The following is a 24,468-nucleotide window of genomic DNA, read 5'->3' as shown; positions in this document are numbered from 1 at the left end:
ATTCTAGTAAAAAAGAATTTGAGCTCCAGTAGCTCACATCCGGGACCTATCATTTTAATCTACAACAAAACAGAATTGTCTTAACTATTTTAATTGCTGCATAATGAATCTAGTTTAGCTTATCTGATTGGGCAGCTCTACCCTTTGTAAGAATTAGTTGACTGACTGGTAGGAACTAGTGTAGGCAATGTAGACAATACAGTCTATTTAAATGGGATGTTCTCCAGGGAAATAGTTTACTCCATTGGCACTTTGTTCCTGTTGCATTAAATAAGGATCTTTAGGATTGCTAATATCCAAAATTGGATGTTGAGATCTAATTCAAACTGCTGCATTTATCATGAAAATTGCTGAACCTTCATTATGACTACAAAAGTCTCAGGAATTGACCATCTTTTCTGGTCTGAAACATTGTCCGTTATGAGACCTTTTTTCTCACAACTTACCTGGATTTACCGTCATCACCAACCAAAACTTGTTGGGCATGAATGGCTTGAGTAGGATATGTCAGAGGCATCCCTTTTATGCAAACGTAGTACATTTGAATTGAAGTTGACTATCTGGAAGTCAAGGAAAAGCTCTCTATTTATTGCTTTCATTGAAGTCTTGAGACTTCTATCCGAGTTTAAAAAGGGATTCTCCACTGGGGAAGGAAATACTAACCTTGATTATACTCAAGTTACCTTTACCCTCTTAGGAATTTATCTGTTCTGCTGATTAGCACCCACATATATATGATTTAAATAAATCCTCCCACTCATGAAGTGCTTCCTGCTCCTAGCCCTGTAGTAGTTTCAGAATGGCTACAAAAAACAATTGACAGTAAGAGCAGATATTGTTCACGCCTGCGGCAGGCAAAGGATAGATCTACAACTGCAGGTGGGAACTTTCCTAAAGCAGTGAGGATGCAGGTACATCCTACCCTTTGGATCTCTGCCAGTCTTGGACCTACATCCACCACTAAATCTGTGATGTTGGTTATCTTTCTGGCTATAGTATGTTCAATGGTTTATCCCTTGTGGGAATGATTGAAAGGAGAAACTGGTGACAGTATGTTTTAGCACATCTGTAATGGTAGAGATTGAAACTAATCAAAGTAAACTGCCTTCTTCTCCAGCAAGTTAATTTCTTCATGGTGTACTATTGCTACCATCAGTTTGACTTTCTTTCTCTGTCTCATTCCAAAACAGGATGGATTGTAGTAGTGAAGGTTTTGCAGACTCTGTGGCAGGATACAGTGAAGAAGCAATTGCTAGAAATGGAGAGACCAAACCTCCGAGCACCCGGGGTAGTAGTAGCAGTAAAGGCGGCAGCAGCAGTGAGCTATCCACCCCAGAAAAATCCCAGAACCAGAGGATGGGTCAGTTCAGCAATCGCTGGGAAGCATCCATGTTGCTGGAGCCTTCCACTAGTGTCCCACTAACTGTAGGCTCACTCCCCAGCTCCAAGAGCTTTCTTGGAATGAAGGTGCGTGAATTATTCCGCAACAAGAGCGAGAGCCAGTGTGATGAGAGTATGACCATCAACAGTCTTTCTGACACTCTAAAGAGTGAACTATGTAAAGATCCAAGCATGGTGGAGGCAAAGGCTCCTTCTTGTCCCGACAACCCCAGCCCCTCACCCATGAACCAGGAAAGCAGTGTTGGACAGCTTCATATCATGGACTACAATGAAACTCATCATGACCACAGTTAAAAAGGAAGATAGTCAATCAGTGTTATTTTCATATTCTTGGCATAGAACAGGAGGCGCGAATGCAAGTTTAACTAAAAGCTTTTATGTTTCATTGGTCTGAGCAGCTAGCTCGTGCAGTGGAAACAGGAGTGACATCTTTTTACATAAGATGACTGCTGAATGAATGCAAAATGGATTTAGAGTCTGGAATGGTAATGCCCAAACTAACTTTCTTTTGCTTCTCCTCTCTCAAATCCCGTCATTAGCAGCGTGTACTAATTTGAAGGGGCAGCTGTTAGCATTTATAAGTATTTTTTCCCTTTTTCCCCCCCCCTCCCCAGTGAGTGGTTGCATCCTATGAACTTGAGTGCAATATGAGGCCAAATTAACCTTTGTGAATCTACCTATGAATGCTTAGTGCTTTACTTAGCTGAAATATCTTAGCAAGCTTCCAATTTAGACCAGTTAATTGTGTTCCCCTTGCAGATGACTTTGGTTATGTTCTTCTGGAAAGAAGCAAAACCAGAGTTTCTAATGCATTCATCTGAAGGTCTTTATTTTGCCTGTTTGTTTCCTCCCAACTCTGGTCTTTGTTAGATTGGACTCTGGTCAAGTGACTGGTTAAAGAACAACACACATCTGCAAACTGATGTTGCATTCACCCCAATTCATAATCATTGTTTCTTTTGTCCTTAACATTTCCTGGAAAATTATATGTGAACAAATGTTGTCCTTCCCCAAGGAACTGCAAACTATTTGCTGAAGTCTTGTTAAAACACTCTTGCTTCTGATTATTTTTTTCTTGGGTGGGTAAGGGGAATGTTCATTGTTTGTTTGAAAAATTGGTACTTGTCTGACCTTAAATTGTTGCATGAGTGGAGGTGGTGAGAACTGAATACTGAGTGCAGGGAGATCCAGACAAGGACAGTATGTAGAGATTTTGTGTAAAGTGGCAGGTTCACCAAAACTTCCAAGTGAGCATTTTGAAGAAGATTCTGCAAATGTTTCTCTAAGCTGGGAGACAGTGGTGCTGCCTGGACTCTTTTCATTGTGATCTTTGTCCAGGCTGACCAAGACAGTCTCATTCGGGGTTGAAGAATCTCAAAATTCTTCTTCACAGGAATAGTTTATACGATTCCAGGCTTGAATCAAGAATCATTGGATAAACTCCCAAAGGAAGTCCTCCCTCCAATGCTATTGCTCTCTTGTATACAGAGGTCATGGCAGTCCAATTTGTGGCTACCTAGTTTTCTCTCTTTTTTTTTTTTTTTTCTCTCTCTCTCTCCCCCTCTCTCTCCCCCCTTCCTTCCCCTCCACTCTCCCAAGCAACTGAGCTTGCTGTTGGGCCAGTGTATGTAGCTCAAAATAATATACTGGACCCAATTCTGCAGCCTTCCCATCTTTATTATTCCCATTGAAGTCAATGGGGAGCCTTGCATGCTGAAGGACTTTGGGATAAGGGTTTATGTCAGTCAACAAACTCTGGTTTCCTTCCTGTCAGAACAGAGATCCATTATTAGGAAAGAGAGAGAAGTTCATTTATGCAAGACTCTGATATGTCTGGGTCCAGGATCACTTAGTCTGTAATATGACCTTTTCAAGCTTCAGAGCCACGCTGCCCCAGTGTTCATTTTGTTCCTACTTTTACAGATGTTGTCTTTTTTTTCCTTAAACAGTCTACAGGGGTGGTGGTAAGAATCTTCCGAAAGGTAACTACACTTGTACTCTGTTTTTCTAGCTTGACCTAATCTAAGTAGGGATAGAACTGATCAAAGCAGGCTGGCATTCTGCTAACCTGACAAACTGAGCTGCTGTGATTTCCTTCCCCCACCCCACCCCCCATTGCCCAACCAGACAATATCTTCCCTTCCATTCCACCTCTCCCGTAACACCTATGGTCTGTATACATTTCTGCCTGTCAGCCAGTCCTGACTCTGAAAGTAAAGGTGAACTTTGGTGGTTTTTTCAAAGTTTGAACCTGCACAGAATACGAAATAGTATCACTTACAAGTGACATTGACTGGTTTCGTTGACACGTCTATAGGTTTTCTAAGATTTGGTGGTAGTTGCAATAGCAAATGAGTGAAGACTCAAAGGCTTCATATCCCACTCACCCAGAAGTGAAGTTTGCACATTTCTCCTAACAGGGCTAGCTCAGCTATTAGATACCGTTCTGTTACGGGAATCAGACCATCCCTTCAGTTTGGCAATTCCCAACAGACTATCCTGCCACGTGGTGACTCACTTCTTTTAGTGGAGGGACTTTTGTTGTTGTTAGTAGCAAAAATGCGCTGGAGCTAATCAGAGCTCATCATTAGGTGGCCTTTTCTCTTTTAAAAGGATGTTAGCACTGGGGGTATGGCTACACTTAGAGCTGCACAGCACTGCCGCGAGAGCGCTCCCGCGGCAGCGCTTTGAAGTGCGAGTGTGGTCGCAGCACCGGCGCTGGGGGAGAGCTCTCCCAGCACTGCACGTACTCCACCTCCCCGTGGGGATTAGCTTACAGCGCTGGGAGCCGCGCTCACACTGGCGCTTTGCAGCGCTGTAACTTGCTGCGCTCGGGGGTGTTTTTTCACACCCCTGAGTGAGAAAGTTGCAGCGCTGTAAAGCGCCAGTGTAGCCAAGCCCTGGGATGGAATCAGAAACCACTTTAGAAGGTTTATCTATGGACCACAAAGATTATGGAGGAACAAATTTTGCCATTGTTTTTGTAAATCTCTAAAATTATGGATCTACTGTATGTAGTAACTTGCATTTTGTTTAAAGGGATCCCATCAGTGAAGTGGAGACAGATATATTTTTAACTGACTGCTTTTAGTTAAATCTAAAAACGCTGTCTTTGTCAAAAGTTAATCTGTTCCCTGCCTCGCTCTTTGTAAGCATGTTAAACAATCCACATTAAATGCCATAAATATGAAATACAAGGAAAAATGGTACAATCTAAGCTAAAGAGAACTTTAAACCAAAAGGAGGTTTTGCTGTCCTTATTAGAATGTTCTAAAATGTCAAGGCAGTTGCTTGTGTTTAACTGTGAACAAATAAAAATGTATTGTTTTGCACTACTTTGCGTTAAGCTCTCTGCAAGCTGCGCCCTCAGGGTGAAGGATCTGTGCCGCTAACCTATACTGACTAAACCTGAGCTGTGCAGAAACAAGATTAGCATTAAAGCACTTTCAGAGGCCCAAGTGTTTAATAGTATTGGGTATGTTATAAAACAGATAAATGTCCTGCCCTTCTGATAGAGTCCTTTATATTTCTATAATCCATTTTTATAAATAGCATGAGCAATTTTTTCCTCTTTGCTAAATAGCTTTGATGTTGTCATAGCTATGTATAATCCAGTAATTTAACTGCACATGTAGTTTTCAGTGTTAATTCTGTGCCAGTCCTACTACTTATGGTATCCAAGCATATCTACATACCCAGAGATACGTGCAAGTAGTCTGGATATTTGACTCGTCTTCTACATAGCATTGCTTGCTAGTCTAGAGGGTAGGACTGTGATCAGAATGCTGCTGTTCATCTTCTACAAGCAACCAATGATAGCTGAACATCACAATGGTACAGTGGGCTATCCTTTCCAGAAAGAAAGCATTTACCATTGTGACTTTATTCCAGATGTCCGCTTCAGATACCATACCCAAAGAGAAATTGTGTATGTTTGAAGTCCCCCAAAGACAACAGAAAAGTGTCTAGCTCTTGAAACACATTTACATCTACTGCAGATGGCCCAGTTAGAATCATCTTAGAGGTCTGACTTGTATTATAATTTTGCCAGCTAGTTTTACTATGATTAAGGTTGTGTCTGCATAACAAATTCCACTTTGGGACTTTTTACATAGGAATGTATGCACAGCCTAGGGAATTGTATGCACTGAAGGACCAATCGATCCATAGAACAACTTCTCAAATGCAATGGGACACCCATTCTTAATTACAAATTAGCAAAAGGATGTTTCAGAAGCTGACCTGTACTCTTACAATTGGAATCAGAATGAAAATCTGAAAGAGCACAAATGCAACTCTTTTAAAAATAAAAATAAAAGTTGCTCATCAAGCATGAATATCAATGGTGAAGTTAAGTACTTTGAGCATAAAAATTAACACTTTTAAATGCATGAACCAACTTGGACTGTTTGATTCTGTCAGAGAGATCATATTCTTTTTGCACAGATCAACTACTTGTATGGGGACAAACTTCATCCCCATAATGGAGGATTTATGCACACTTTAATCCCTTACTGTGAGGGTCAGGTGATGTGGGAAGCCTTGTTTGGACCCTCTGCACTTGGGTGAATTTTTCCTATAGGATCTAAATGGCAGAAAAACAGCAGAAACAGAATCTTGACTTTCTTTTATTGTTACATATCTCAATCCAAGTTTAACATTCAAAACCTGTTCTTTCCAGCATAAAAATAATTAAATATATATTTCCACAAAGGTAGAGAATCCTCTTTACTTTCTAATGCTCATAAACACAACCATAAATAAGAATCATCCTTCCACCAGCCATGGCTTTCCTCCCAGTTCTGCTGCCACATAGACTGAAAAGCCAACTCTCCTTTTGACCTTCGTGTTGCGTTCTTTAGTGCTGCTTCCTAGACCTGACCACTAGAGGCCTCCATGATTCCGCCACCTCACTCAGAACTAATCTTTTGAGCTGCTGAGCTTCCACCACACTCCCTGTTGTGGTTCCCTGCAAGACTTTTCAGGTCTAGCCGAATCCCTGACTTTCTAATTGCTGACTTGATCCCAGCTCTCTTCTGGATGGCCTATAAGCAGCATCCTGTTGGTTACGGTGTCTCCAGACTTAAACTTTTAAAAACCAAATCTTTAACCTAAGGGATATTTTGGATTTGATATAGGTTTTTAATTGATTCCGTCCCCTGTCTAAATTGGACCAGAACTACAGAAGTATGCAGCATACAGACAGCTGGATTTTGTTGGGATCTTGTATACTCTGCTTGTATCTGTATTTGTCTTCAGAAGGAAAAGCAGGTGATCAAGGAGATCTCTCAGGAACTTGAGGAACACAAAGTAAGCTAGTTTGGCTGCTTCCCAGGTTTCTTGTGTTTGTGTGAACTTGGAAGACAAAGTTAAATTAAAGTTTTATTACAGAGCTATGTTTGGATAATTACATTCCAACTACCTCAATTTCTACTCAGTGTCAACTGGATTTATGGCAAGATGGTACTCTTTCCAACATTGCCACTAGGTTGCTGTTGCTAAGCTGATTCTTGTCTCTTCCTACCCTACCAACCTTCTCAAACTTCGCTCTATCTGAAGTGGTGGTCACCCATTGTGTAGAAGAAAACTTTTATAGAAACTAAAGTAATTTGAACAAACTGTTTTTGCAACTTACCTTTGAAAAAATCTTCCAAAAGACCATTGTCATGTTATTGCAAAACTATAGTTTCTCAAGAAACTTCCAATTTTTCCATTCAAGAGTCCTTGAGGAAATTTAATGAACAGGACTGAGAGGACTGGGGCAGTTAGTTTTGGAATTATTCAGTAATTTGCTACAGTTTAGGAACTCTTGGACATGAGCAACAGCTGTTAGCTTGTTGGGTGGCAGGGTTGTGATATTTAATACACAACTGAAAGTGAACTGATACTACGTTAACCTCAAAGTTAATACAGTAGTTTGATCGGATCAGAATCCAAGTATTCCGGCTTACACTGCATAAAGAATGATGTTAAAGCTGGATTTTCAGATCTATACTAGTGCAATAAGACCTGGCCTGTGCACAGGACTGGGAGTCAAAGTTGGGATTAGAAATCAGGAGTTCCCAACACTTGGACTTTGGCCTTGGGCAAGTCACTTGCTCCCTCGCTGTGCCTCCATTTTCCCATCTGTAAAATGAGAGACTGTTTGTTTGCCCATCTCACAGAGTTGTGAATGACAATATTTGTAAATGCTTGGTAGATGACACATGCCTTTCTGCCCACCCTGCAATTTTTGTTTTGTTTTTTTTGGGAGATTCTTTGCGCTTTTCCTCTTGTAGAGTCACTTAGCTCACCTAGCATAGCAGAGATTCTCTTTTCAGACTTATACAGCCACCGGAACAACGTATTGATCAACATATGAAAATGTACAAACAAATGCTAGGACATTTATCTTCCATATAGCATAACTTTTGATTGGACTGGCAGACATTTACAGTAAGTGCAAATTCCTTATTTTCATACTATTTTTATTTAAATATAGATCAGAATATATGGTCATGTAACCACTACTCTCAGAAATCCTAAACTGCACTCATTTTATGTAGCAAGAACAGATAAGTGATAACTGCTTGCCTTTGACATTTAAAATAGAGGTATTTAAAGAGAACTGAATATCTGTTTTGACAATTGAATTTTTTAATTGGCATTTTAGTCACACTTATGACCCTTTTAAAACTAAATTTAGATGGTGATTTCTGATCAACTTGTATTGCAGTAAAAAAAAGTTGGTGATTTTAATGAATGGGAAATACCCTTGCTAGATTTTCCCCCTTCCTCCGCACCGCTTGTAGTTCTGCTGTGTAGCATAAGCATAGGCAAAATAATGGAACCCTGTTACGGGTGAGAGTAATTAACCATTGGAACAACTTAACAAGGGTGATGGTGGATTCTCCATCACTGGAACTGTTAAAATCAAGATTGGATGTTTTTCTAGAAGATATGCTCTAGTTCAGCCACAGCTATTGGACTTGAAGCAGGAATTTGTGCCCTGTGTCTCATCTGGAGTTAGGTGCGGCTGTGGAAGGAAGTTCAGACTGGCTGACACACTGATACTGAAGAAGGGTTGTTTCTAACTTGCTAACACAGGTCCCGATTCTTCTCTCACTGAAATCAATGTCAATGTTCCCTTTGACTTAAATGGCAGAAGGATGGGGTCCCTAGTTACGCAAACTCAGACATCACCCAATGTTTGTTGTGTATGTGGATCTGGAGACACTCAGGATATTCGTTGCAGATTTACTTTCAGAGCTCTGCAAGTCTCAAATTGGGCATGCTCAGCCAGCCTTATCCATGGGGGGAGTGATATCCCTCCGGGAGTTTTCCTTTGCTGCTGGTAGGACTTACACCCACTCTCTGGGCTGACAGAGCAAAGGCCTTGGAGAAACTGATTTTTAGCAGGTAAAAATTACCCTTGTTATAGCCCCTTTCATCTAAGGATTTTAAAAGGTGCTTTTACAAACAATAAACTTCCCAGCCCCTCTGCTGTGCAGTAGGTATCCTCCTCATTTTCAGATTGGGAAATTAAGCCACAGAGGTGTGGGAATAGGACCTGGAAGTTGTAACCTTCAGGCCCATGGTCTAACCAATAGGCCACATTTCCTGCTTAACAGTTCCTGTCCCAGAGAGCATTTCATCTGTTACTTGTCTGTATGGTGCCTAGCACAGTCAGGCCTGAAACTTGATTTGAAGTATTTAGATGCTATTAGTGACTTTAATTTTTCTCTCTAAAGCCACCTCCATGATACAGCTATGAAATAAAGCCTTCCACAGGAGGGGTGGCTTTTTTGCTACCTAAAATCTTACAACAACTATGTCTTAAATAGCCCAACAATCTTAAATCTGTTTGAATTCCCCAGTAGTTTTAATTTAATAGGATCACTTAAAAATAATTATGAAGTTTGCTGAAGAAATCATGTCTATCCCAGAGCTGAGGATTAGTGCAATGATTCCTATACATCTTATGGAGAAGTGTGAGTGGTGGGGGGAGAGATTAAGAACAAATACACAGAGGGGGAGGTAAAAGAACGGGTGAAAGTTCACCTGTAAATACTTCCTATCCTTCTGAACTGCCATTCCCTCCTGCACTTCCTTGTTTGCTCAACCCTCCCATCTCAGTTGATACTTGTTTCAAAAATCTGGTCACCTTAAGATAATAGCACCCCCATAATTTTAGCAAACACAGCCATGCATGCACGGGAAACGTTTATTCAGGAGTGTCTTCAGGCAGGAGGCAAAAGAACAGGAGCTAACTTGCCTGTGGGAGGGGAAAAGAGCAATCAGATTCAGGGAAATACATCAGACTATCAAGATCTTGTTAAGAGCTTAGTTAATAATGCTTCCATAAAGCATCACAAATGATACAAATCAGCTCTAAGTGATAACTATGGGAAGAGAGCCTACAGGTGGCCTGGCTTTCATAAACCAGTCCTGGTAAGGTAGCTAGCTGGCTTCAGAGACTCTATAGGAAGGCAATGATTTAAAAATACTTTGCACTTTTCTATGCATGCTCCATCAGCTGATCTCAAATGCCTTACAGCTGTTAATGACCTAAGCATCAAACACTTCTGTGAGGTAGGTAAGATGTACCCAAGGGAAAGCAGAGGCATAGAGACCTTCAAGTGCAATTCTACTTTGAAAAGAGGCTTTGTCTGAGAATGGTCACCTCTTCCTCAGTAGATCTGCTCCCTGGATTGGAGTCTTGCACACTAATATGAGTGATTAAAAAACTTTTTCCTCTTGTTAGCCCTGCAGAGCCAAAACAGCTCTGGGAGAGTGAGCTGGATTCGATTATGGTTCACACAGTGTCAATTAATCAAATTTCAACTACAGGGCCAAATTCTGGCCTCCCTTACACCTGTGCTACCCCATGGAGAGTGAAGGGGTTGAACAGCTATAAATGAAGACAAATTTTGGCTCAGTCTTTATTACTGATATCGGTGTGGGATGCAATGCACCCATCTTAGATTTCAGATACCAGGCTATTTACAGCAGTGAATTTGAGCAACCTGTAACCTGAAAAAATCAGATAGGAAGTCATAGAATTGGACTTCAAGTGACTTGCCCAAGACACAGCTTTGGTGAGAGACCAGAATCTGATTAGTTCTAACTCCATCTCCTGCCCTCACCACTAGACCTGTCAAGGAGGAATACATGTGACATACACTACCCCTGTTCCCACTTTTTTTCTGGATCTCCATAGAAAGGCGTCTGATAAGATCTAGATTTATCTGCTTTTGGAGACTTAGGGTCTATATATATATGACTACATATATTCAGAACTTGGGTCAAGACGGAAGGGAACAACTGAAGTGAATACTGGAGACCATATTTAATAACCAGCCACATCTATCCAAAAGATGTATGAGCTTTGGTCCTTCTAAAAGGAGTGTTTCCCAGGTGGTTTCCAGGGACCATTCAGATATTTCCAAGTGTTTCTCCCTGTGCCATTCAGGTGCTCTTTTTTACCATGTTTACTGTTCTGCTCTCGTGAATAGTCTTTGTAACTAACCAAGGTCTGAGTAGCAGTAGTGAGGGTAGCAGGACGTGGGCCTAGGGGAATAGATGCCTTTGCTGACACATCCTGCTGTGTTCTCTTCTGAGAGTCAGCATTTCCATCACTCACATTATGCAGGAAGTTCCGAGGCAACTTCTCACTGTGGGCCACCCATGCTTTCATGCAGTCCAGCACTATGGGTATGAGGCTCACCACACCTCCGTAGTGGTTCTTTGCTTCATCACAGCTCAGGTGATTCACCACATCATGAGGGTACCTGTGGGGGAGGGGGGGAGGGAAAGCAGTTATTTACCAGATGGTAAATAAACAAACACACATGGAACCCCACAATGCCACTTTGAGAGTCATTGCTACAAGTACATAGGCACTTTCAATTACTTTCTCAAGACAAAGGGTCAGTGATGGTCAGAACTAGACTGTGTGGCTTAAATTGTTCCTGCCCAATAACATTCCTCATCACTGGGCCCAAATCTGGTTGCCCCCAGATTTAATTTCAACCACATGTAAAATATACATGTCTCTCCTCTGCCCAGTTGAAATAAACCATTGACAGTATAGGGTGGGGAAAACCTGTACTGCCGTTGCATGTGACTTCAGAGTACTAGGCTGCCCATATGTTACATTTCACTAGCACTGAAATTCACAAACTTAACAAAAAAAATTAATCATTTGTGAGTGGGGAGTGATAGTATTAGGGGAAATTCTCCAAAGACCAATGGGATTACTGGGGCGCCCCTGCTCTTTCATTGGAATTAGAAGACATAGTCACATGGCTCTAATAGATGTGTGGTGGTGGTCTGGAGTACAAATTTTGCTTACATCAGCAGAGGACCATGCCTCTGTTTCCCAGCTTTATAAATTGCTTAAGTGATGTTTGCTTTTTTTACAATGAGAAATGTATAAAAGTGAGCTGATAATAGACCTACTTGGCTCGGATGGTGCTCAGGTCGTTGCTGGGGCTAACTAGCAGCTTGCATTTCTCCAAAATATTGTTCGTTACACTGGTACCAGGGTGCAGGGCTTCTAGCTTTTGGCAGAGTTTGTTCAGTTCACTACAGATGTTCAAGAACATGAGGAGGATGCGTCTGTCGGTAGTGTTGTTACAGTGATGATCCATGTATGCCTGCACCTATGTAGCGCAACACGTGCAAGGAAGGGCAATATTTAAACTGCATTGAAACTAGTTCAAACAAGCTGGTGCCGTTTTTATTGCTTTACATACAAAGGGCCGTTTCAATGCAGATTGTGTTACACTGCAGAGAAACTGCCCTCTCAACCATGGCTCTGAAGGAAGCAATGTGCAGGGGAACCTATATGCAGACATGCGTCTGATTAAGTGGGTATGCACCCATGAAAGCTTATGCTCCAATACATCCGTTAGTCTTTAAGGTGCCACAGGACTCTTTGTTGCTTTTTACGGATCCAGACTAACATGGCTACCCCTCTGATATATGCAATAGGATTTCTGGAGCCTGCCTGGGTAAAAAGCTTCCTCCTTTCCTGTGCAATAGGATTTGGAGAGGTGTGGCTGGTGGAATCCACTGATGTGCAAATCCATGGCCATTCTTCCTCCTCCCCTGCTGGAACAGGAGTGCTGGCTGAGCTACTGCAGTCATGTGGCCAGTGTGGCTCCATTACTGTGATCTAAGGGTGCAGAAGAGGGTGTTTCCTGTCACCCTTTTTTAATACTAGTGAGTGGTGGATCAAAATTAAAGAGATGAAATGGCTAGGTATAGGGTCTTCCTGCCAAGTGGCAGGAGGTGAATTAGTTTGAACCTTGGTCATTGACATTATAATAATTACCACTTACAAACCATCTGTATTGCTAAGTTTATTATTTAGTAAAATTAAGACTAAATCTCAATGCTAATTCCTGGTAGAAACTGACATTATTTCATAACACAATCTATCCAGATACTCTTCTCTATAATGAACAAAGCCCTTGCCTTATTAAAGTAGAAAAATTAAATCCTAATGAACCCTGATTTTAGTGACACATGCTGTCTAAACATGCAAAGGGATTGATCCTTGTGATGTAAAATATTGCTCTCAGCACATCCACAATTGTCATTTTATTGAGATTTTTTTTCCCAGTGTGTCTGAGACTGAGTTCTTCACATTATTTAAAATATTGAATATTTTTGAAAGTTCCAAGACAATTCACATACCAACTCAGAACCCCCTACTCTATAGGGACATTCAGCCCTCATTCCACCTCTGTAACAAAGCCATTATTTTTAATAAACACTACAGAAAAATACAGTCGCTCCAATACCAGGGGGAACTGTCAAGTAAGCTGCTTACTACAAGTTAAGGTTTACAGATTCCATGTGTGGCGGGGGAGGAGGGGTATGTTTGTCTTGTACTGTGTATTTGTGGTTAGGAGTGAGGTGGGGAAATGGGATTGTTAGGCTAAGTTGTCTAAAGTGGTACTAAGCAGTGTAGCGTTTGTATAAATGGGTAAATCATAATGTAGATACTTCTGTATTTGATAATCGATTGTAGTATATAATATTGAGTTAATAAACAGATCTTACTAGAGGAGTTTGTATATAGCATCCCCTAGTAAAAAATTATTCGCCATTGAAATATACACAAGTGCATGACAGCATTATGTTGTCCCCATCACTGCTGGCAGAGATCTTTGTGCTGATTTCTTTGTTACCTGTCCAATACTTGCTACAGGCCTGATCTTGTCATGTGCATCCTCTCGGGTGTGTTCCAGTGCTGCAATAAATGTAAACTGCTGTTGCTGGAAGATCTTGTAAGTCTGCTCTATGTTTCTCAGACATTCTTTTACCTCGTTCATTTTCCCCCCCTCCTGGATTTTGAAAAAGGAGAGGGAGGACGTTAGTTTTTTAAAGTGATACAGTTTTACATGTGCAACTTTATTTTCATCTACAGCTGTAACCAGATGGGTTGAATTGCCCCCCAAAAATGAAAAAAAATCAAGATGGGAAAATATATTGTGTTAAGGCTCTGCAGTCCCAGAACCCCAAACAGTAAGTCAATGAGGTAGTAATGATGCTGCAAACAGAGGTAGAGAACCCAGAGGGGACCACTGACAATCAGATGCCATAAACCCTATAGGATCTATTGTAAACATAATGTAGCAATGCATCAAACACAATGCTGTGAGAGGACCAAAGGGAGACATATCTTCTCTTATCCAGTGTAAAGCTATTGCCCAAGTGGCTTGAAAACTGTCTTCTAACATTAAATGAAGGCCAGCTTCAGAGGCAGTGTGCAGTAAAGTGCGATGGAACAAGGGAGACCTGGACTTGAGGTTAACCTCTGGCTCTTTCACAGCAAGATGAGGGCCTGGCAAGGGGTGCTGATTTCCAGTGCTGGTCGTGTATGAATGTAGAGGCTGTGAGCACTGCCTAGGGCTACCAGTTTCTATACTCCCCCACCCCCTTAGTTTCACCTTAACTTGCCTTGTCCCTACCCCAGAGAAGCTCCTACTGTTCTTGCCCTTTTGATCTTCCTCCAGTTTAAAAAATAAAAATAAAAAATCATAACTATTGCTTCTAGCCCCAGATGCTAAAGGGGCACTGTGGGCACCACCACCATTGCATGTCCTTGGTTAAATCTGGCTCTCAAGTTCTGTGGTCAGAGGAAGGATTGTTATAGTGCCCATAAGTGCACACACCACTCAGCTGGGAGTGGTATTAATACTCTGAGGATACAGTGCAGAGCCAGAAGGTGACCCAGAATGAAAGGGAAAACTGTCCATGGTTCCAAATTCCATGGCTGGATTTGTCAAGTGTATAGTTACTTTTGGGTGCTTGTGACGGGTTGGATCACAGACACCTCCTCGGGATCTGCCACCCGATGTGCCAAGACTATTTCTACCCCTGCTTTCCCTGCCAGCTCTCAGGACTCCAGCACCCTGTCTTGCTGAGCCAGACACTCCCGTCTGCTCCAGCAAAGACCCAGGGTCTGAATTACTTGCCCCAAAGCTGCAGGTTTACCTGAAAACAGCTCATAGAAGTGTTCCTGTCTTTAACACTCAGATGCCCAACTCCCAATGGGGTCTAAACTCAAATCCGTTTTACCCTCTATAAAGCTTATGCAAGGTAAACTCGTACATTGTTTGCCCTCTATAACACTGATAGAGAGAGATGCACAGTTGTTTGCTCCTCCCTCTGAGTTAATTAATAAGTAAAAAGTGATTTTATTAAATACAGAAAGTAGGATTGAAGTGGTTCAAAGTAGTAACAGCCAGAACAAAGTAAGTCACCAAGCAAAATAAAATAAAATGCGCAAATCTATGTCTAATCAAACGGAATACAGATACTGAAGCATCTCTTAGGATGAGATTAAGTTTTTTCCTCAGACTGGACGCCTTCCAGCCCTGGGCACAATTCTTTCCCCTGGTACAGCTCTTGTTCCAGCTCAGTTGGTAGCTAGGGGATTTCTCATGATGGCTCCTCTCCCCCATTTGTTCTGTTCCACCCATTTATGTGTCTTTTGCATAAAGCAAAATCCTTTGTCCCTCTCTGGGTTCCCACCCCCTCCTTCTCAATGCAAAGACACCAGGTTGAAGATGGATGCCAGTTCAGGTGACATGATCACATGTTACTGCAAGACTTCATCGCCCACTTGCCGGTATACAGGAAGACTTACATTAAAACACACCCATCTGCAGACAATTGTCCTGGTTAATGGGAGTCACCAAGATTCCAAACCATCAGTGGCCCACACTTTCATAATTACAATAGGCCCTCAGTTATATTTCATATTTCTAGTTTCAGATACAAGAGTGGTACATTTATACAAATAGGATGATCACATGCAGTAGATTATAAGCTTTGTAATACCTTACAAGAGACCTTTTGCATGAAGCATATTCCAGTTACATTATATTCACTCATTAGCCTATTTTAATAAAATTATATAGACTGCAACATCACAGTGCCTTCTCCATTAACAGATCGTGAGGCTTTCCCCTCTTACAGACAGAACATAGGCCACCTTGTAGTTGCTAAAATCCCTCTCTACACTTCTGATGATGCCCCGTAGTAACAAGCATCCTGATGTCCCTATCTTCCCCCCAATACTAGTTTGAAATCTTCCTGTATCCCCATACCAATCTGTCCTACCCAGCTGCTAAACCCTCCCACTCCCAAATATGTGGTGGAGTTTATGGATGTATGCCTGAGGCCCCACGCATCCCCACATAAAAACTATAGCTGGCCGTCAGAAGCCTTCACGTTGGAGAGAGGTGAAATCTACATTGGCACATACTCTGGGATGGGTGAGGATGGGAAACTCACTTGGGTGGGCTTAGGTTTGTCCCTCTACCAAGATCAAAATTGATCACAAAGAAGCTATTTACACTTTCTGCATGTTTAATAACTAAGTAGCAATTTGGCATTGAAAGACTCAATGTAAAAGTCTCCAATGGAGAAAATGTATTTTTCACCCGCTCCTAATAGTTTGACAGAGGAAACATTTACATTTCTGCAATAAAAATTAATGTTTACAATTATTTGTAAGCGCGTAGAGATTAGATCAGAAATGTAACAAATCTAAATTAAATACAAAATGCATGTGACTTTCCATAATAAATGTGCAATATAATGTCTTGATTCTTCCCAAAGATACTGAGCACCTGCAGCTCCCATTTGAATTCAGTGGGAGTTGGATTGCATAGCTCCTCTAAAAATCAAAGCACAGATATTCTGTCAAATTAATTTATTTGCAGGTGTCATAAATAGGCTGCAACTCTGTTAGGGGAAAAATGTCCAAAGTGTACAAAAAAAGTATAGGTCTGCAATGGATTTCAGAAACAGAGCAAGTAAAAGGTCTGGCTATTGACTTTTTTAAAAAAATAGTTTGTACTCCTTACTATTAGTGTTTTACTAGCAAAATAATTCATTACAAGATCTATTAATGGATGGTTTTTATAAGACAGTAAAAAGGTTTAACCAAAATGTATATTCTTGTCTAAAGTAGCTCCCATTCCTTACCATGTGAATTGGACTGAGCCGTAAAGTCTTGCTCTTCATGGGAAAGTTTGAAAAACTTTTGAGATACCTTGCCTTTAAAACCACCCTCTGTAACTCTATTATGATTTATTTTTATGAACAAGTTTTCATTAAAATGGAAACTCTAGCAGCTTGGAAGATACAATAGGCCCTCAACTTGCCTTTAAGGTTTCAATGGGGCATACAGGGCACCCAGCACTTCCCAGAATCAGTCATATGGCATTCGCTTGTTCCTGTTACTTATTCATCATCTCTAAAGTCCTGCTTCTCGGTGACATCAAAACAGTTTGACTGTCACAAAAGTGAGACTAAACTAAGAACAGACAGATTCAAACTCACAATACCATTTTCATCCAGTAGTAAACAGAGACAGGAGGATGGATGGGATTTTCCTAGGAATGAGGTAACCTCACAGTTAAATTCAATTAGGCTCTTCTGAACACTCCCTGCTGCCGTGTAAAGTGCTTTTAAGTCTTTAGCAGAAAGGCCTTAGACAAGAAAAAAAGTTGTGTAGTAAATGGCACACGAGGAATTGGTTTTGATTAGTGTGGCTGTTTGAGGATTTATTTACTATAGCTGTCAAGGCAGGAGGTCAGTTTCACCTAGCTGCTGGCTAGTTTTAATAGCAGACGCTGTAGGCCGCGCTGTTTGGGTCGCTGAGAGGACAGAGACAGTTGCCTCAGGAGCCTGGCGGGTCAGTGGAATATGCGGGGGCTGGCAGTGAACGGGGCTGTGGTCTTGACCAAAGGCATGTTTAGAATTTTGAACATGCAGCTTCAGCCTTTGGGGTTCGCTGCAGGTGCACTGATCGCCACATGCATCCAAGGGCGGAGGGGCTCGCGGGTGCGGGGAGGGGCATTTGCATTGGCCGAAGGGCGCCCCTTATCCCAGCCCCACAGCCCGCAGATTGGTGAGTCCCTGTGGCCAGTCTGGACTCGGAGCTCCACTCACCTGCGTCTCCTGTTCCACTCCTGCATGTCCCGGACCTGCTGCCCCGACACCGCCTGCTCCCCGCAGCCCTGCGGCCGCCAGCCCCAGCTGCGAGCTCCCAGCAGGGCAATTGTTACAACCGTCTCCCTAGGTAACGGTGACGTAGGCTATCCACGCCTCTCCCTGCCATAGGGCCACAGAGACCGGCGGGGGGGGGGGGGGAGTCAGTTTGGGTCGAGTAGGAGGAGTGGGCACTGAGCTGGGCAGCGTTGGCAGAGGCTGTGGGGGGCATTGTTGGCGGGGAGCACTGGCAGAGGCAGTGTGGGAGGGGGCACTGGTATGAGGCTGTATTTGAGGGGGCAGGGGCACCGACAGAGGGCTGAGGGGGCAATGGCCCAGGAGGCACTGCCAAGGAGGCTGTATGTGAGGGGGCAGGGGGTAGTGGCAGGGGCCTGTGTGGGAGGGAGCAGGGAATGTGTGGGGGAGGACCAGGGGATACTGGCAGGAGGCTGTAGGGGAGGGCCAGAGGGTAGTGGCAGGGGGCTGTGTGGGAAGGGGCAGGGGCTGTATGGAGGAGGGCCAGGGGGTAGTGGCAGGGGGCTGTATGTGAGGGGGCAGGGGATGTGTGGGGGAGGGCCAGGGGGTAGTGGCAGGGGGCTGTGTGGGAAGGAGCAGGGGATGTGGGGGGGAGGGCCAGGGGGTAGTGGCAGGGGGCTGTATGTGAGGGGGCAGGGGATGTGTGGGGGAGGGCCAGGGGGTAGTGGCAGGGGGCTGTATGTGAGGGGGCAGGGGATGTGTGGGGGAGGGCCAGGGGGTAGTGGCAGGGGGCTGTGTGGGAGGGGGCAGGGGATGTGTGGGGGAGGGCCAGGAGGTAGTGGCAGGGGGCTGTATGTGAGGGGGCAGGGGCCCTGTAGGGGAGGGCCAGGGGGTAGTGGCAGGAGGCTGTGTGGGAGGGGGCAGGGCAAGCCTGGGGGAGGACCAGGGGATACTGGCAGGAGGCTGTAGGGGAGGGCCAGAGGGAAGTGGCAGGGGGCTGTATGTGAGGGAGCAGGGGCCCTGTAAGGGAGGGCCAGGGGGTAGTGGCAGGAGGCTGTGTGGGAGGGGGCAGGGAATGCATGGGGGAGGACCAGGGGATACTGGCAGGAGGCTGTAGGGGAGGGCCAGAGGGAAGTGGCAGGGGGCTGTATGTGAGGGAGCAGGGGCCCTGTAAGGGAGGGCCAGGGGGTAGTGGCAGGGGGCTGTGTGGGAGGGGGCAGGGGATGTGTGGGGGAGGGCCAGGAGGTAGTGGCAGGGGGCTGTATGTGAGGGGGCAGGGGATGTGTGGGGGAGGGCCAGGAGGTAGTGGCAGGGGGCTGTATGTGAGGGGGCAGGGGATGTGAGGGGGAGTTCCAGGGGGTAGTGGCAGGAGCCTGTGTGGGAGCGAGCAGGGAATGCATGGGGGAGGACCAGGGGATACTGGCAGGAGGCTGTAGGGGAGGGCCAGAGGGAAGTGGCAGGGGGCTGTATGTGAGGGAGCAGGGGCCCTGTAAGGGAGGGCCAGGGAGTAGTGGCAGGGGGCTGTGTGGGAGGGGGCCAGGAGGTAGTGGCAGGGGGCTGTGTGGGAGGGGGCCAGGAGGTAGTGGCAGGGGGCTGTGTGGGAGGGGTAGGGGCACAGATAGGGGTCTGTGGGGGACGGGTCCTGGGGTCGGGACTTGGAAGGCGCGAAGATCTGATTCATCTTTTTTCTCCCCCGCCAGGACACTTGCCGCTCCCCCCACCTCCAGACCGCCGGGGCTCTGACGCGAAGGACTTGTGCCTACACCCTTGGGTGAGAGGCAGAAGGGGGGGTGTCATTGACTCTCCGGGGCACGGACAAGCCGGGCGCAGTTACTGCCCCTTTAAAGGAGTCTGTCGCTGTTCGATGAGGTCACGCCCCATTCCGAGCCCCTGGAAGGGCGGGTCCCTGAGAGGCTGATTCAGGGGCGGGCGGGGCCTTCTGCGTCGCGTCGTGATGACGTAATCTCCTTAGCGACGAGCGGTTGCTAAGGGTGCGATGGACGCTACCTCCCGGCCGCTCCGTGTGCCCCCGGAGATGGGCATTTATGCGGAAAAGCACGAGCTCTTCCAGCTCCTGCAGGTGAGGGCGGGGCGGGGAGGCCGCAAGTCCCTTCGCCCGCAGGTGATACTGATGGAATAACAGTGCTCTCCCCGCCCCCGGGGGGGGACACCTCCCAGTATGCACTGGGGCGCCCAAATGCGTGGGTGGGTATGGTGGTGGTGATAGCAGTAACTATAGCTCCCAGCGTGCCTGGGGGGCCCAAGCCAGAAGTGAAGGGAGCGGGGTGATGGTGGTAACATCTATAGTTCCCAGCTTGCACCAGCATTGGTTGGGGGGGAGCCCTGTAAGGAGAACTGCTCCCAGCAGGCGTTGGGGTGCCCAAGCGCATGTGGGGTGGGGTGGGACTTACAATTCCCAGCACTGGTTGGACTGCACCCAGCATAGTGTGGGTCCTGCCCCATGTGTGTGGGTTTATTTGGACATATTGACAATTCCTAGCACACACTGGGTAACCCTGCTCCAGTCCTGGGGTTACCCAGTGCAGACAGTTCCTGAGTACCAACATGCCACAGTATATTTGAGGGTATGGAGTAGTGTAATGACTGTTCCCAGCATGTAGTAGGGTGTTCAGAAGAGGTGTATTAACCATTCCCAGCATACAATGGGGTACCCTGAAGGTGGGGGAAAGTGTAATGACCATTCCCAGCAGGCAGTTGAGAGCTATGGGATGGATGGGTTCAGAACCATGAAGAGTGATGCTAGCACTTGCTGGGGCGCATCTGGCAAAAAAAGAAGCAATGATTCCTAGGGTACGTCGGAGCACCTCTGATACGCAGTTGGGCACTTTTGGTGCAGGCAGCACTTACAACACAAGGTCTCTTACCACATCTTTCAAGATATATTTATGCCTGTATTTGTAATTTTCACTCCATGCATCTGAAGAAGTGGGTTTTTTACCCATGAAAGCTTATGCCCAAATAAATCTGTTAGTCTTTAAGGTGCCGCTGGACTCCTCATTATCTTTCACAATGGAACACTGTTTGTGTCTGCAACATGAGGTGTTGTCAAATTAAACACAAGGAAATACTAATCTCTTTGTATCCCCCATGTATCTAGGTGTATTATTATTTATTTAAGCACTATGATTCTTTACTTTTCAAACACTATTGTTGGGCTTGCTACTCTGGAAAACTTAGATGACACTGTCCCTGTCTCAAGGAAATTGGACAAGCTATATGTTAGAAAAACATAATGCACTGGCTATCAGCCAGGTTTAATTGCAATATATAATTCTGCAAAAATGTTGACTGTCTGTGGAAGAAAGGTGTTCAGTCGATCAAATGCAAAGCAGGCCTGATAAATATGATACTTTGTGGATTGGGATGGGTAGTAGTATGGTGGAACAGTAGTAGAGAAACCTGTATTTAAAAATTGTTATGTGAAAGTAACTGCCCTTTTTGAGACTAGGTTAATGAATTAATGCATAATCTAATGTATGTGGGGTTTTTTTGGGGGGGGAACATTGTCTATTTTCTGCTGTTTCATCAAACATTTATGCTCTTGTGCCTTTTTATGCACATGTACAACTAATATGAAACCAATAAAAACCCAGTTACAAAGAAGCCTTGTTATTTTAGTAAAGAATGAGATTGACTTCCTAGCCAAAAAGGAGGTTGTGAGTTTTTACAGTCTGTTCCTTCGGTCTAATTTTGAGCATTGAATATTTTGTTGAGGGAAAAGAGTTCTAATATTGTGATGGGCATTGTTATAGTTTGTTAGTGGCCATAACACATACCAGTGTTAACATTTTTCACATCCTTATTTTGTGTGTTATGAAGACCATCTCTTCTCATATCTTACCCCAAAACATATTTTTTCTCCTTTGCATATGCCTTTTTTCTCTGTCTCTGCTATTATTTGTTAGCTCAGTAACTTAACCAGGTTATTCAGTGAGAATTTTGAGATCCACTTAGTATGAGGAATGGTGTATAAAACTTGTTCTTCAAAGCAAAACTTCATTCTGCATGCCAGAGAGGTGAAAAACACCAGCATGACCACACATCACAAAAAATCCTTCTTGGACTGCTAAGAGTGAATCTGGATCTGCTCAGATCACAGCTTTGTTAGCCATCTGAGGGCACAAACAAACACACCTGTAAATAATAGCCCCAACTCTTCAACATTTATGCATCTACCTAACCTTAAACATGTGAGTAAAATTAAGTTTGTGCATACGTGATTGCAGCACTGAGGCTTAGAATCATAGAAGTAATAATCATCAACAGCTCAAAGAACCATGTGTCATTATAACTTTGCAAGTTTTCTGGGTTTGTTATTTATAATCTTTAAAGAATCACTATCAGGTAAACTTAGGTGCTAAATTTGGGTTTTTTAAATCATTTTTGAAAAACATAGTATATTTTTCATGTATTTACGCTGTAATAAATACCAATGAAAACAATTTTCTTTCCTGAGATTTAAATTTTTTCCTGTGGTGTTTGTTACTCAGACATTGCAGCATGAGAACTTGCAAGTGAAACTGGTTAGTTTATTTTCATTGTCCAAACTGGATAAAATACAAAAGCTAAACAGCATAAATAGTGAAAAGTCAGGCAGATATGCTGTAGATTCCTTTTCCCTCACACACTCAGTTTATCAAAATGGTACAGGAGATGTGGAATTTATTTGGATAAATGGGGTTTTGGATATAAGTGTAACTGAGGCTCATTATGTTCCCTACTTTTAGATAGGAAGGTTTTGGATGCGAGATTTTATTAGTGTAGAAATGAGTTGCACACAGAACTTTGGGAGATAAGGATTAATTGGTGGATGATACCAAGCTTGGAGGGGTTGCAAGTGCTTTGGAGGATAGGATTATAATTCAAAATGATCTGGACAAACTGGAGAAATGGTCTGAAGTAAATAGGATGAAATTCAATAAGGACAAATGCCAAGTACTCCATTTACGAAGGAACAATCATTGCACACACACAAAATGGGAAATGACGGCCTAGGAAGGAGTACTGCGGAAAGGGATCTGGGGGGGTCATAGTGGACCACAAGCTAAATATGAGTCAACAGTGTAATGCTTTAGCAAAAAAAGTGAACATAATTCTAGGATGTATTAGCAGGAGTGTTGTAAGCAAGACATGAGAAGTAATTCTTCTGCTTTACTCTGCGCTGATTAGGCCTCAGCTGGAGTATTGTGTCCAGTTCTGGGTGCCACATTTCAGGAAAGATGTGGACAAATTGGAGAAAGTCCAGAGAAGAGCAACAAAAATGATTAAAGGTCTAGAAAACATGACTTATGAGGGAAGATTGAAAACTGGGTTTGTTTAGTCTGGAAAAGAGAAGACTGAGAGGGGACATAACAGTTTTCAAGTACACAAAAGGTTGTTACAAAAGAGAGAGAGGAATTGTTCTTCTTAACCTCTGAGGATAGGACAAGCTGCAATTTAAGTTCATTGCTTCAAGGGAGGTTTAGGTTGGACATTAGGAAAAACTTCTTAACTGTCAGGATGGTTAAGCACTGGAATAAATTGCCTAGGGAGGTTGTGGAATCTCCAACATTTGAGATTTTTAAGAGCAGGTTAGATAAACACCTGTCAGGAATGGTCTAGCTAATACTTAAACCTTCCATGACTGCAGGGGACTGGACTAGATGACCTCTCGAGGTACCTTCCAGTCCTATGATAAGTTCCCATCATGCAGCTTTCACCATTCCATAATGCCATCCCTATGACATAATTTTCAGACCTTTTGTTAAAATCTCATAAACCCTCATGGCACTTATCGCTGCCTGCTATCTCTGACAGAAGCGTGGAGCCCGCACAGCTCTGCACTATTGTCATGAACATTGCAAACACAGGACATATGATCCTCAGGTAATTGCAGAGCTGCAGGAAGTACCGCAACAGTGGGGGATTGACTGTTGGCCTCCCTGGCCTTATGATATGCCTGCTGCAGTTCCTTTACCTCTACATGTCACTGCTGCTGATCCCTGTCATACCCTTTTGCTTTCATCCCCTGTGCAATCTTTCTGTAGATGTCCATGTTTCTACAAGTGGTTTCTAGCTGTGATTGCATAGCCTCTTCTCTCCTCGGGCCCAGGAGATCCAGTACCTCCTGGATACTGGAGGCAAGGAGCATGTCTATAACCAGGGCCAGCAGGGTCGGTTGGAAAGTTGCTCACAACAAGGGAGAACTGCTAGGTGTGTGTTGCCAAGCTGGCAGTCAGGAAATGGCATTTAAAAAATACACAGAGATTGGTGGGGGAGGGATTGGCTTCTGGTCTCCATGACCTGGGAAGTGGAGTTCACAATTGTGATCAGAGCGATCACTGTCAGGCATTGTGCGACAGCTGCTGGGGGAGTGGTAAGGTTGACATATGTCACGCAATGTCTACTTTGCATTGTGTTGACCATGGTACGTCAACCATGAATCAATGCCATTTGGGGAGGTGGTGTTACTGCTTCTCACGAATGGGGTGCTTACATCAGCGGGAGGCACATTGAGTGTAGACACATGAATAAATAGTTGACGCAAGGCAACTTCTGTCAAACTGAGGCCTGGTCTACACTGGGTGGGGGGTT

General features: G+C 44.0%; 3 protein-coding genes across 17 annotated transcripts in view; 2 read left to right on the top strand and 1 right to left on the bottom strand.

Annotated features, from left to right (window-relative positions):
- TSC1 (TSC complex subunit 1) overlaps positions 1-4,736 on the top strand; it is a 53,375-nt gene extending 48,639 nt beyond the window's left edge. For all 3 annotated transcript variants that reach the window (XM_044992466.1, XM_044992467.1, XM_044992468.1), the window contains one exon: positions 1,191-4,736. In XM_044992466.1, coding sequence (XP_044848401.1) covers positions 1,191-1,695 — 505 coding nt within the window. In that variant the 3' untranslated portion in view covers positions 1,696-4,736. The remainder of the gene's footprint in view (positions 1-1,190) is intronic.
- Positions 4,737-9,590: 4,854 nt separating this feature from the next.
- Positions 9,591-18,010, bottom strand: SPACA9 (sperm acrosome associated 9). 4 transcript variants are annotated; one of them, XM_044992465.1, is made up of 5 exons: positions 17,253-17,379; positions 13,581-13,736; positions 11,842-12,044; positions 11,024-11,171; positions 9,591-9,655 (listed from the first exon to the last, which is right to left on the bottom strand). In XM_044992465.1, exons 1-5 carry the CDS (start codon positions 17,259-17,261, stop codon positions 9,647-9,649), a joined length of 525 nt encoding a protein of 174 aa, XP_044848400.1. In that variant the 5' UTR covers positions 17,262-17,379; the 3' UTR covers positions 9,591-9,646. The 4 variants fall into 4 exon arrangements, with proteins under 4 accessions (XP_044848400.1, XP_044848398.1, XP_044848396.1 ...); XM_044992463.1 differs by lacking the exons at positions 9,591-9,655; positions 17,253-17,379 and adding an exon at positions 17,860-18,010 and having other exon boundaries at positions 10,763-11,171; XM_044992461.1 differs by lacking the exon at positions 9,591-9,655 and having other exon boundaries at positions 10,763-11,171; positions 17,253-17,396.
- A 61-nt stretch (positions 18,011-18,071) lies between these two features.
- Positions 18,072-24,468, top strand: part of AK8 (adenylate kinase 8) — a 103,447-nt gene continuing 97,050 nt past the window's right edge. For 9 of the 10 annotated variants that reach the window (XM_044992460.1, XM_044992457.1, XM_044992459.1 and 6 more), the window contains exons 1-2: positions 18,072-18,175; positions 19,575-19,954. In XM_044992460.1, coding sequence (XP_044848395.1) covers positions 19,871-19,954 — 84 coding nt within the window. In that variant the 5' untranslated portion in view covers positions 18,072-18,175; positions 19,575-19,870. The other variant, XM_044992458.1, reaches the window with a different exon arrangement.

This window comes from Mauremys mutica, chromosome 18 (assembly GCF_020497125.1).
Source record: "Mauremys mutica isolate MM-2020 ecotype Southern chromosome 18, ASM2049712v1, whole genome shotgun sequence".
NCBI classification, from domain to species: Eukaryota; Metazoa; Chordata; order Testudines; family Geoemydidae; genus Mauremys; species Mauremys mutica.
This window is presented reverse-complemented; position numbering and strand designations above follow the sequence as displayed.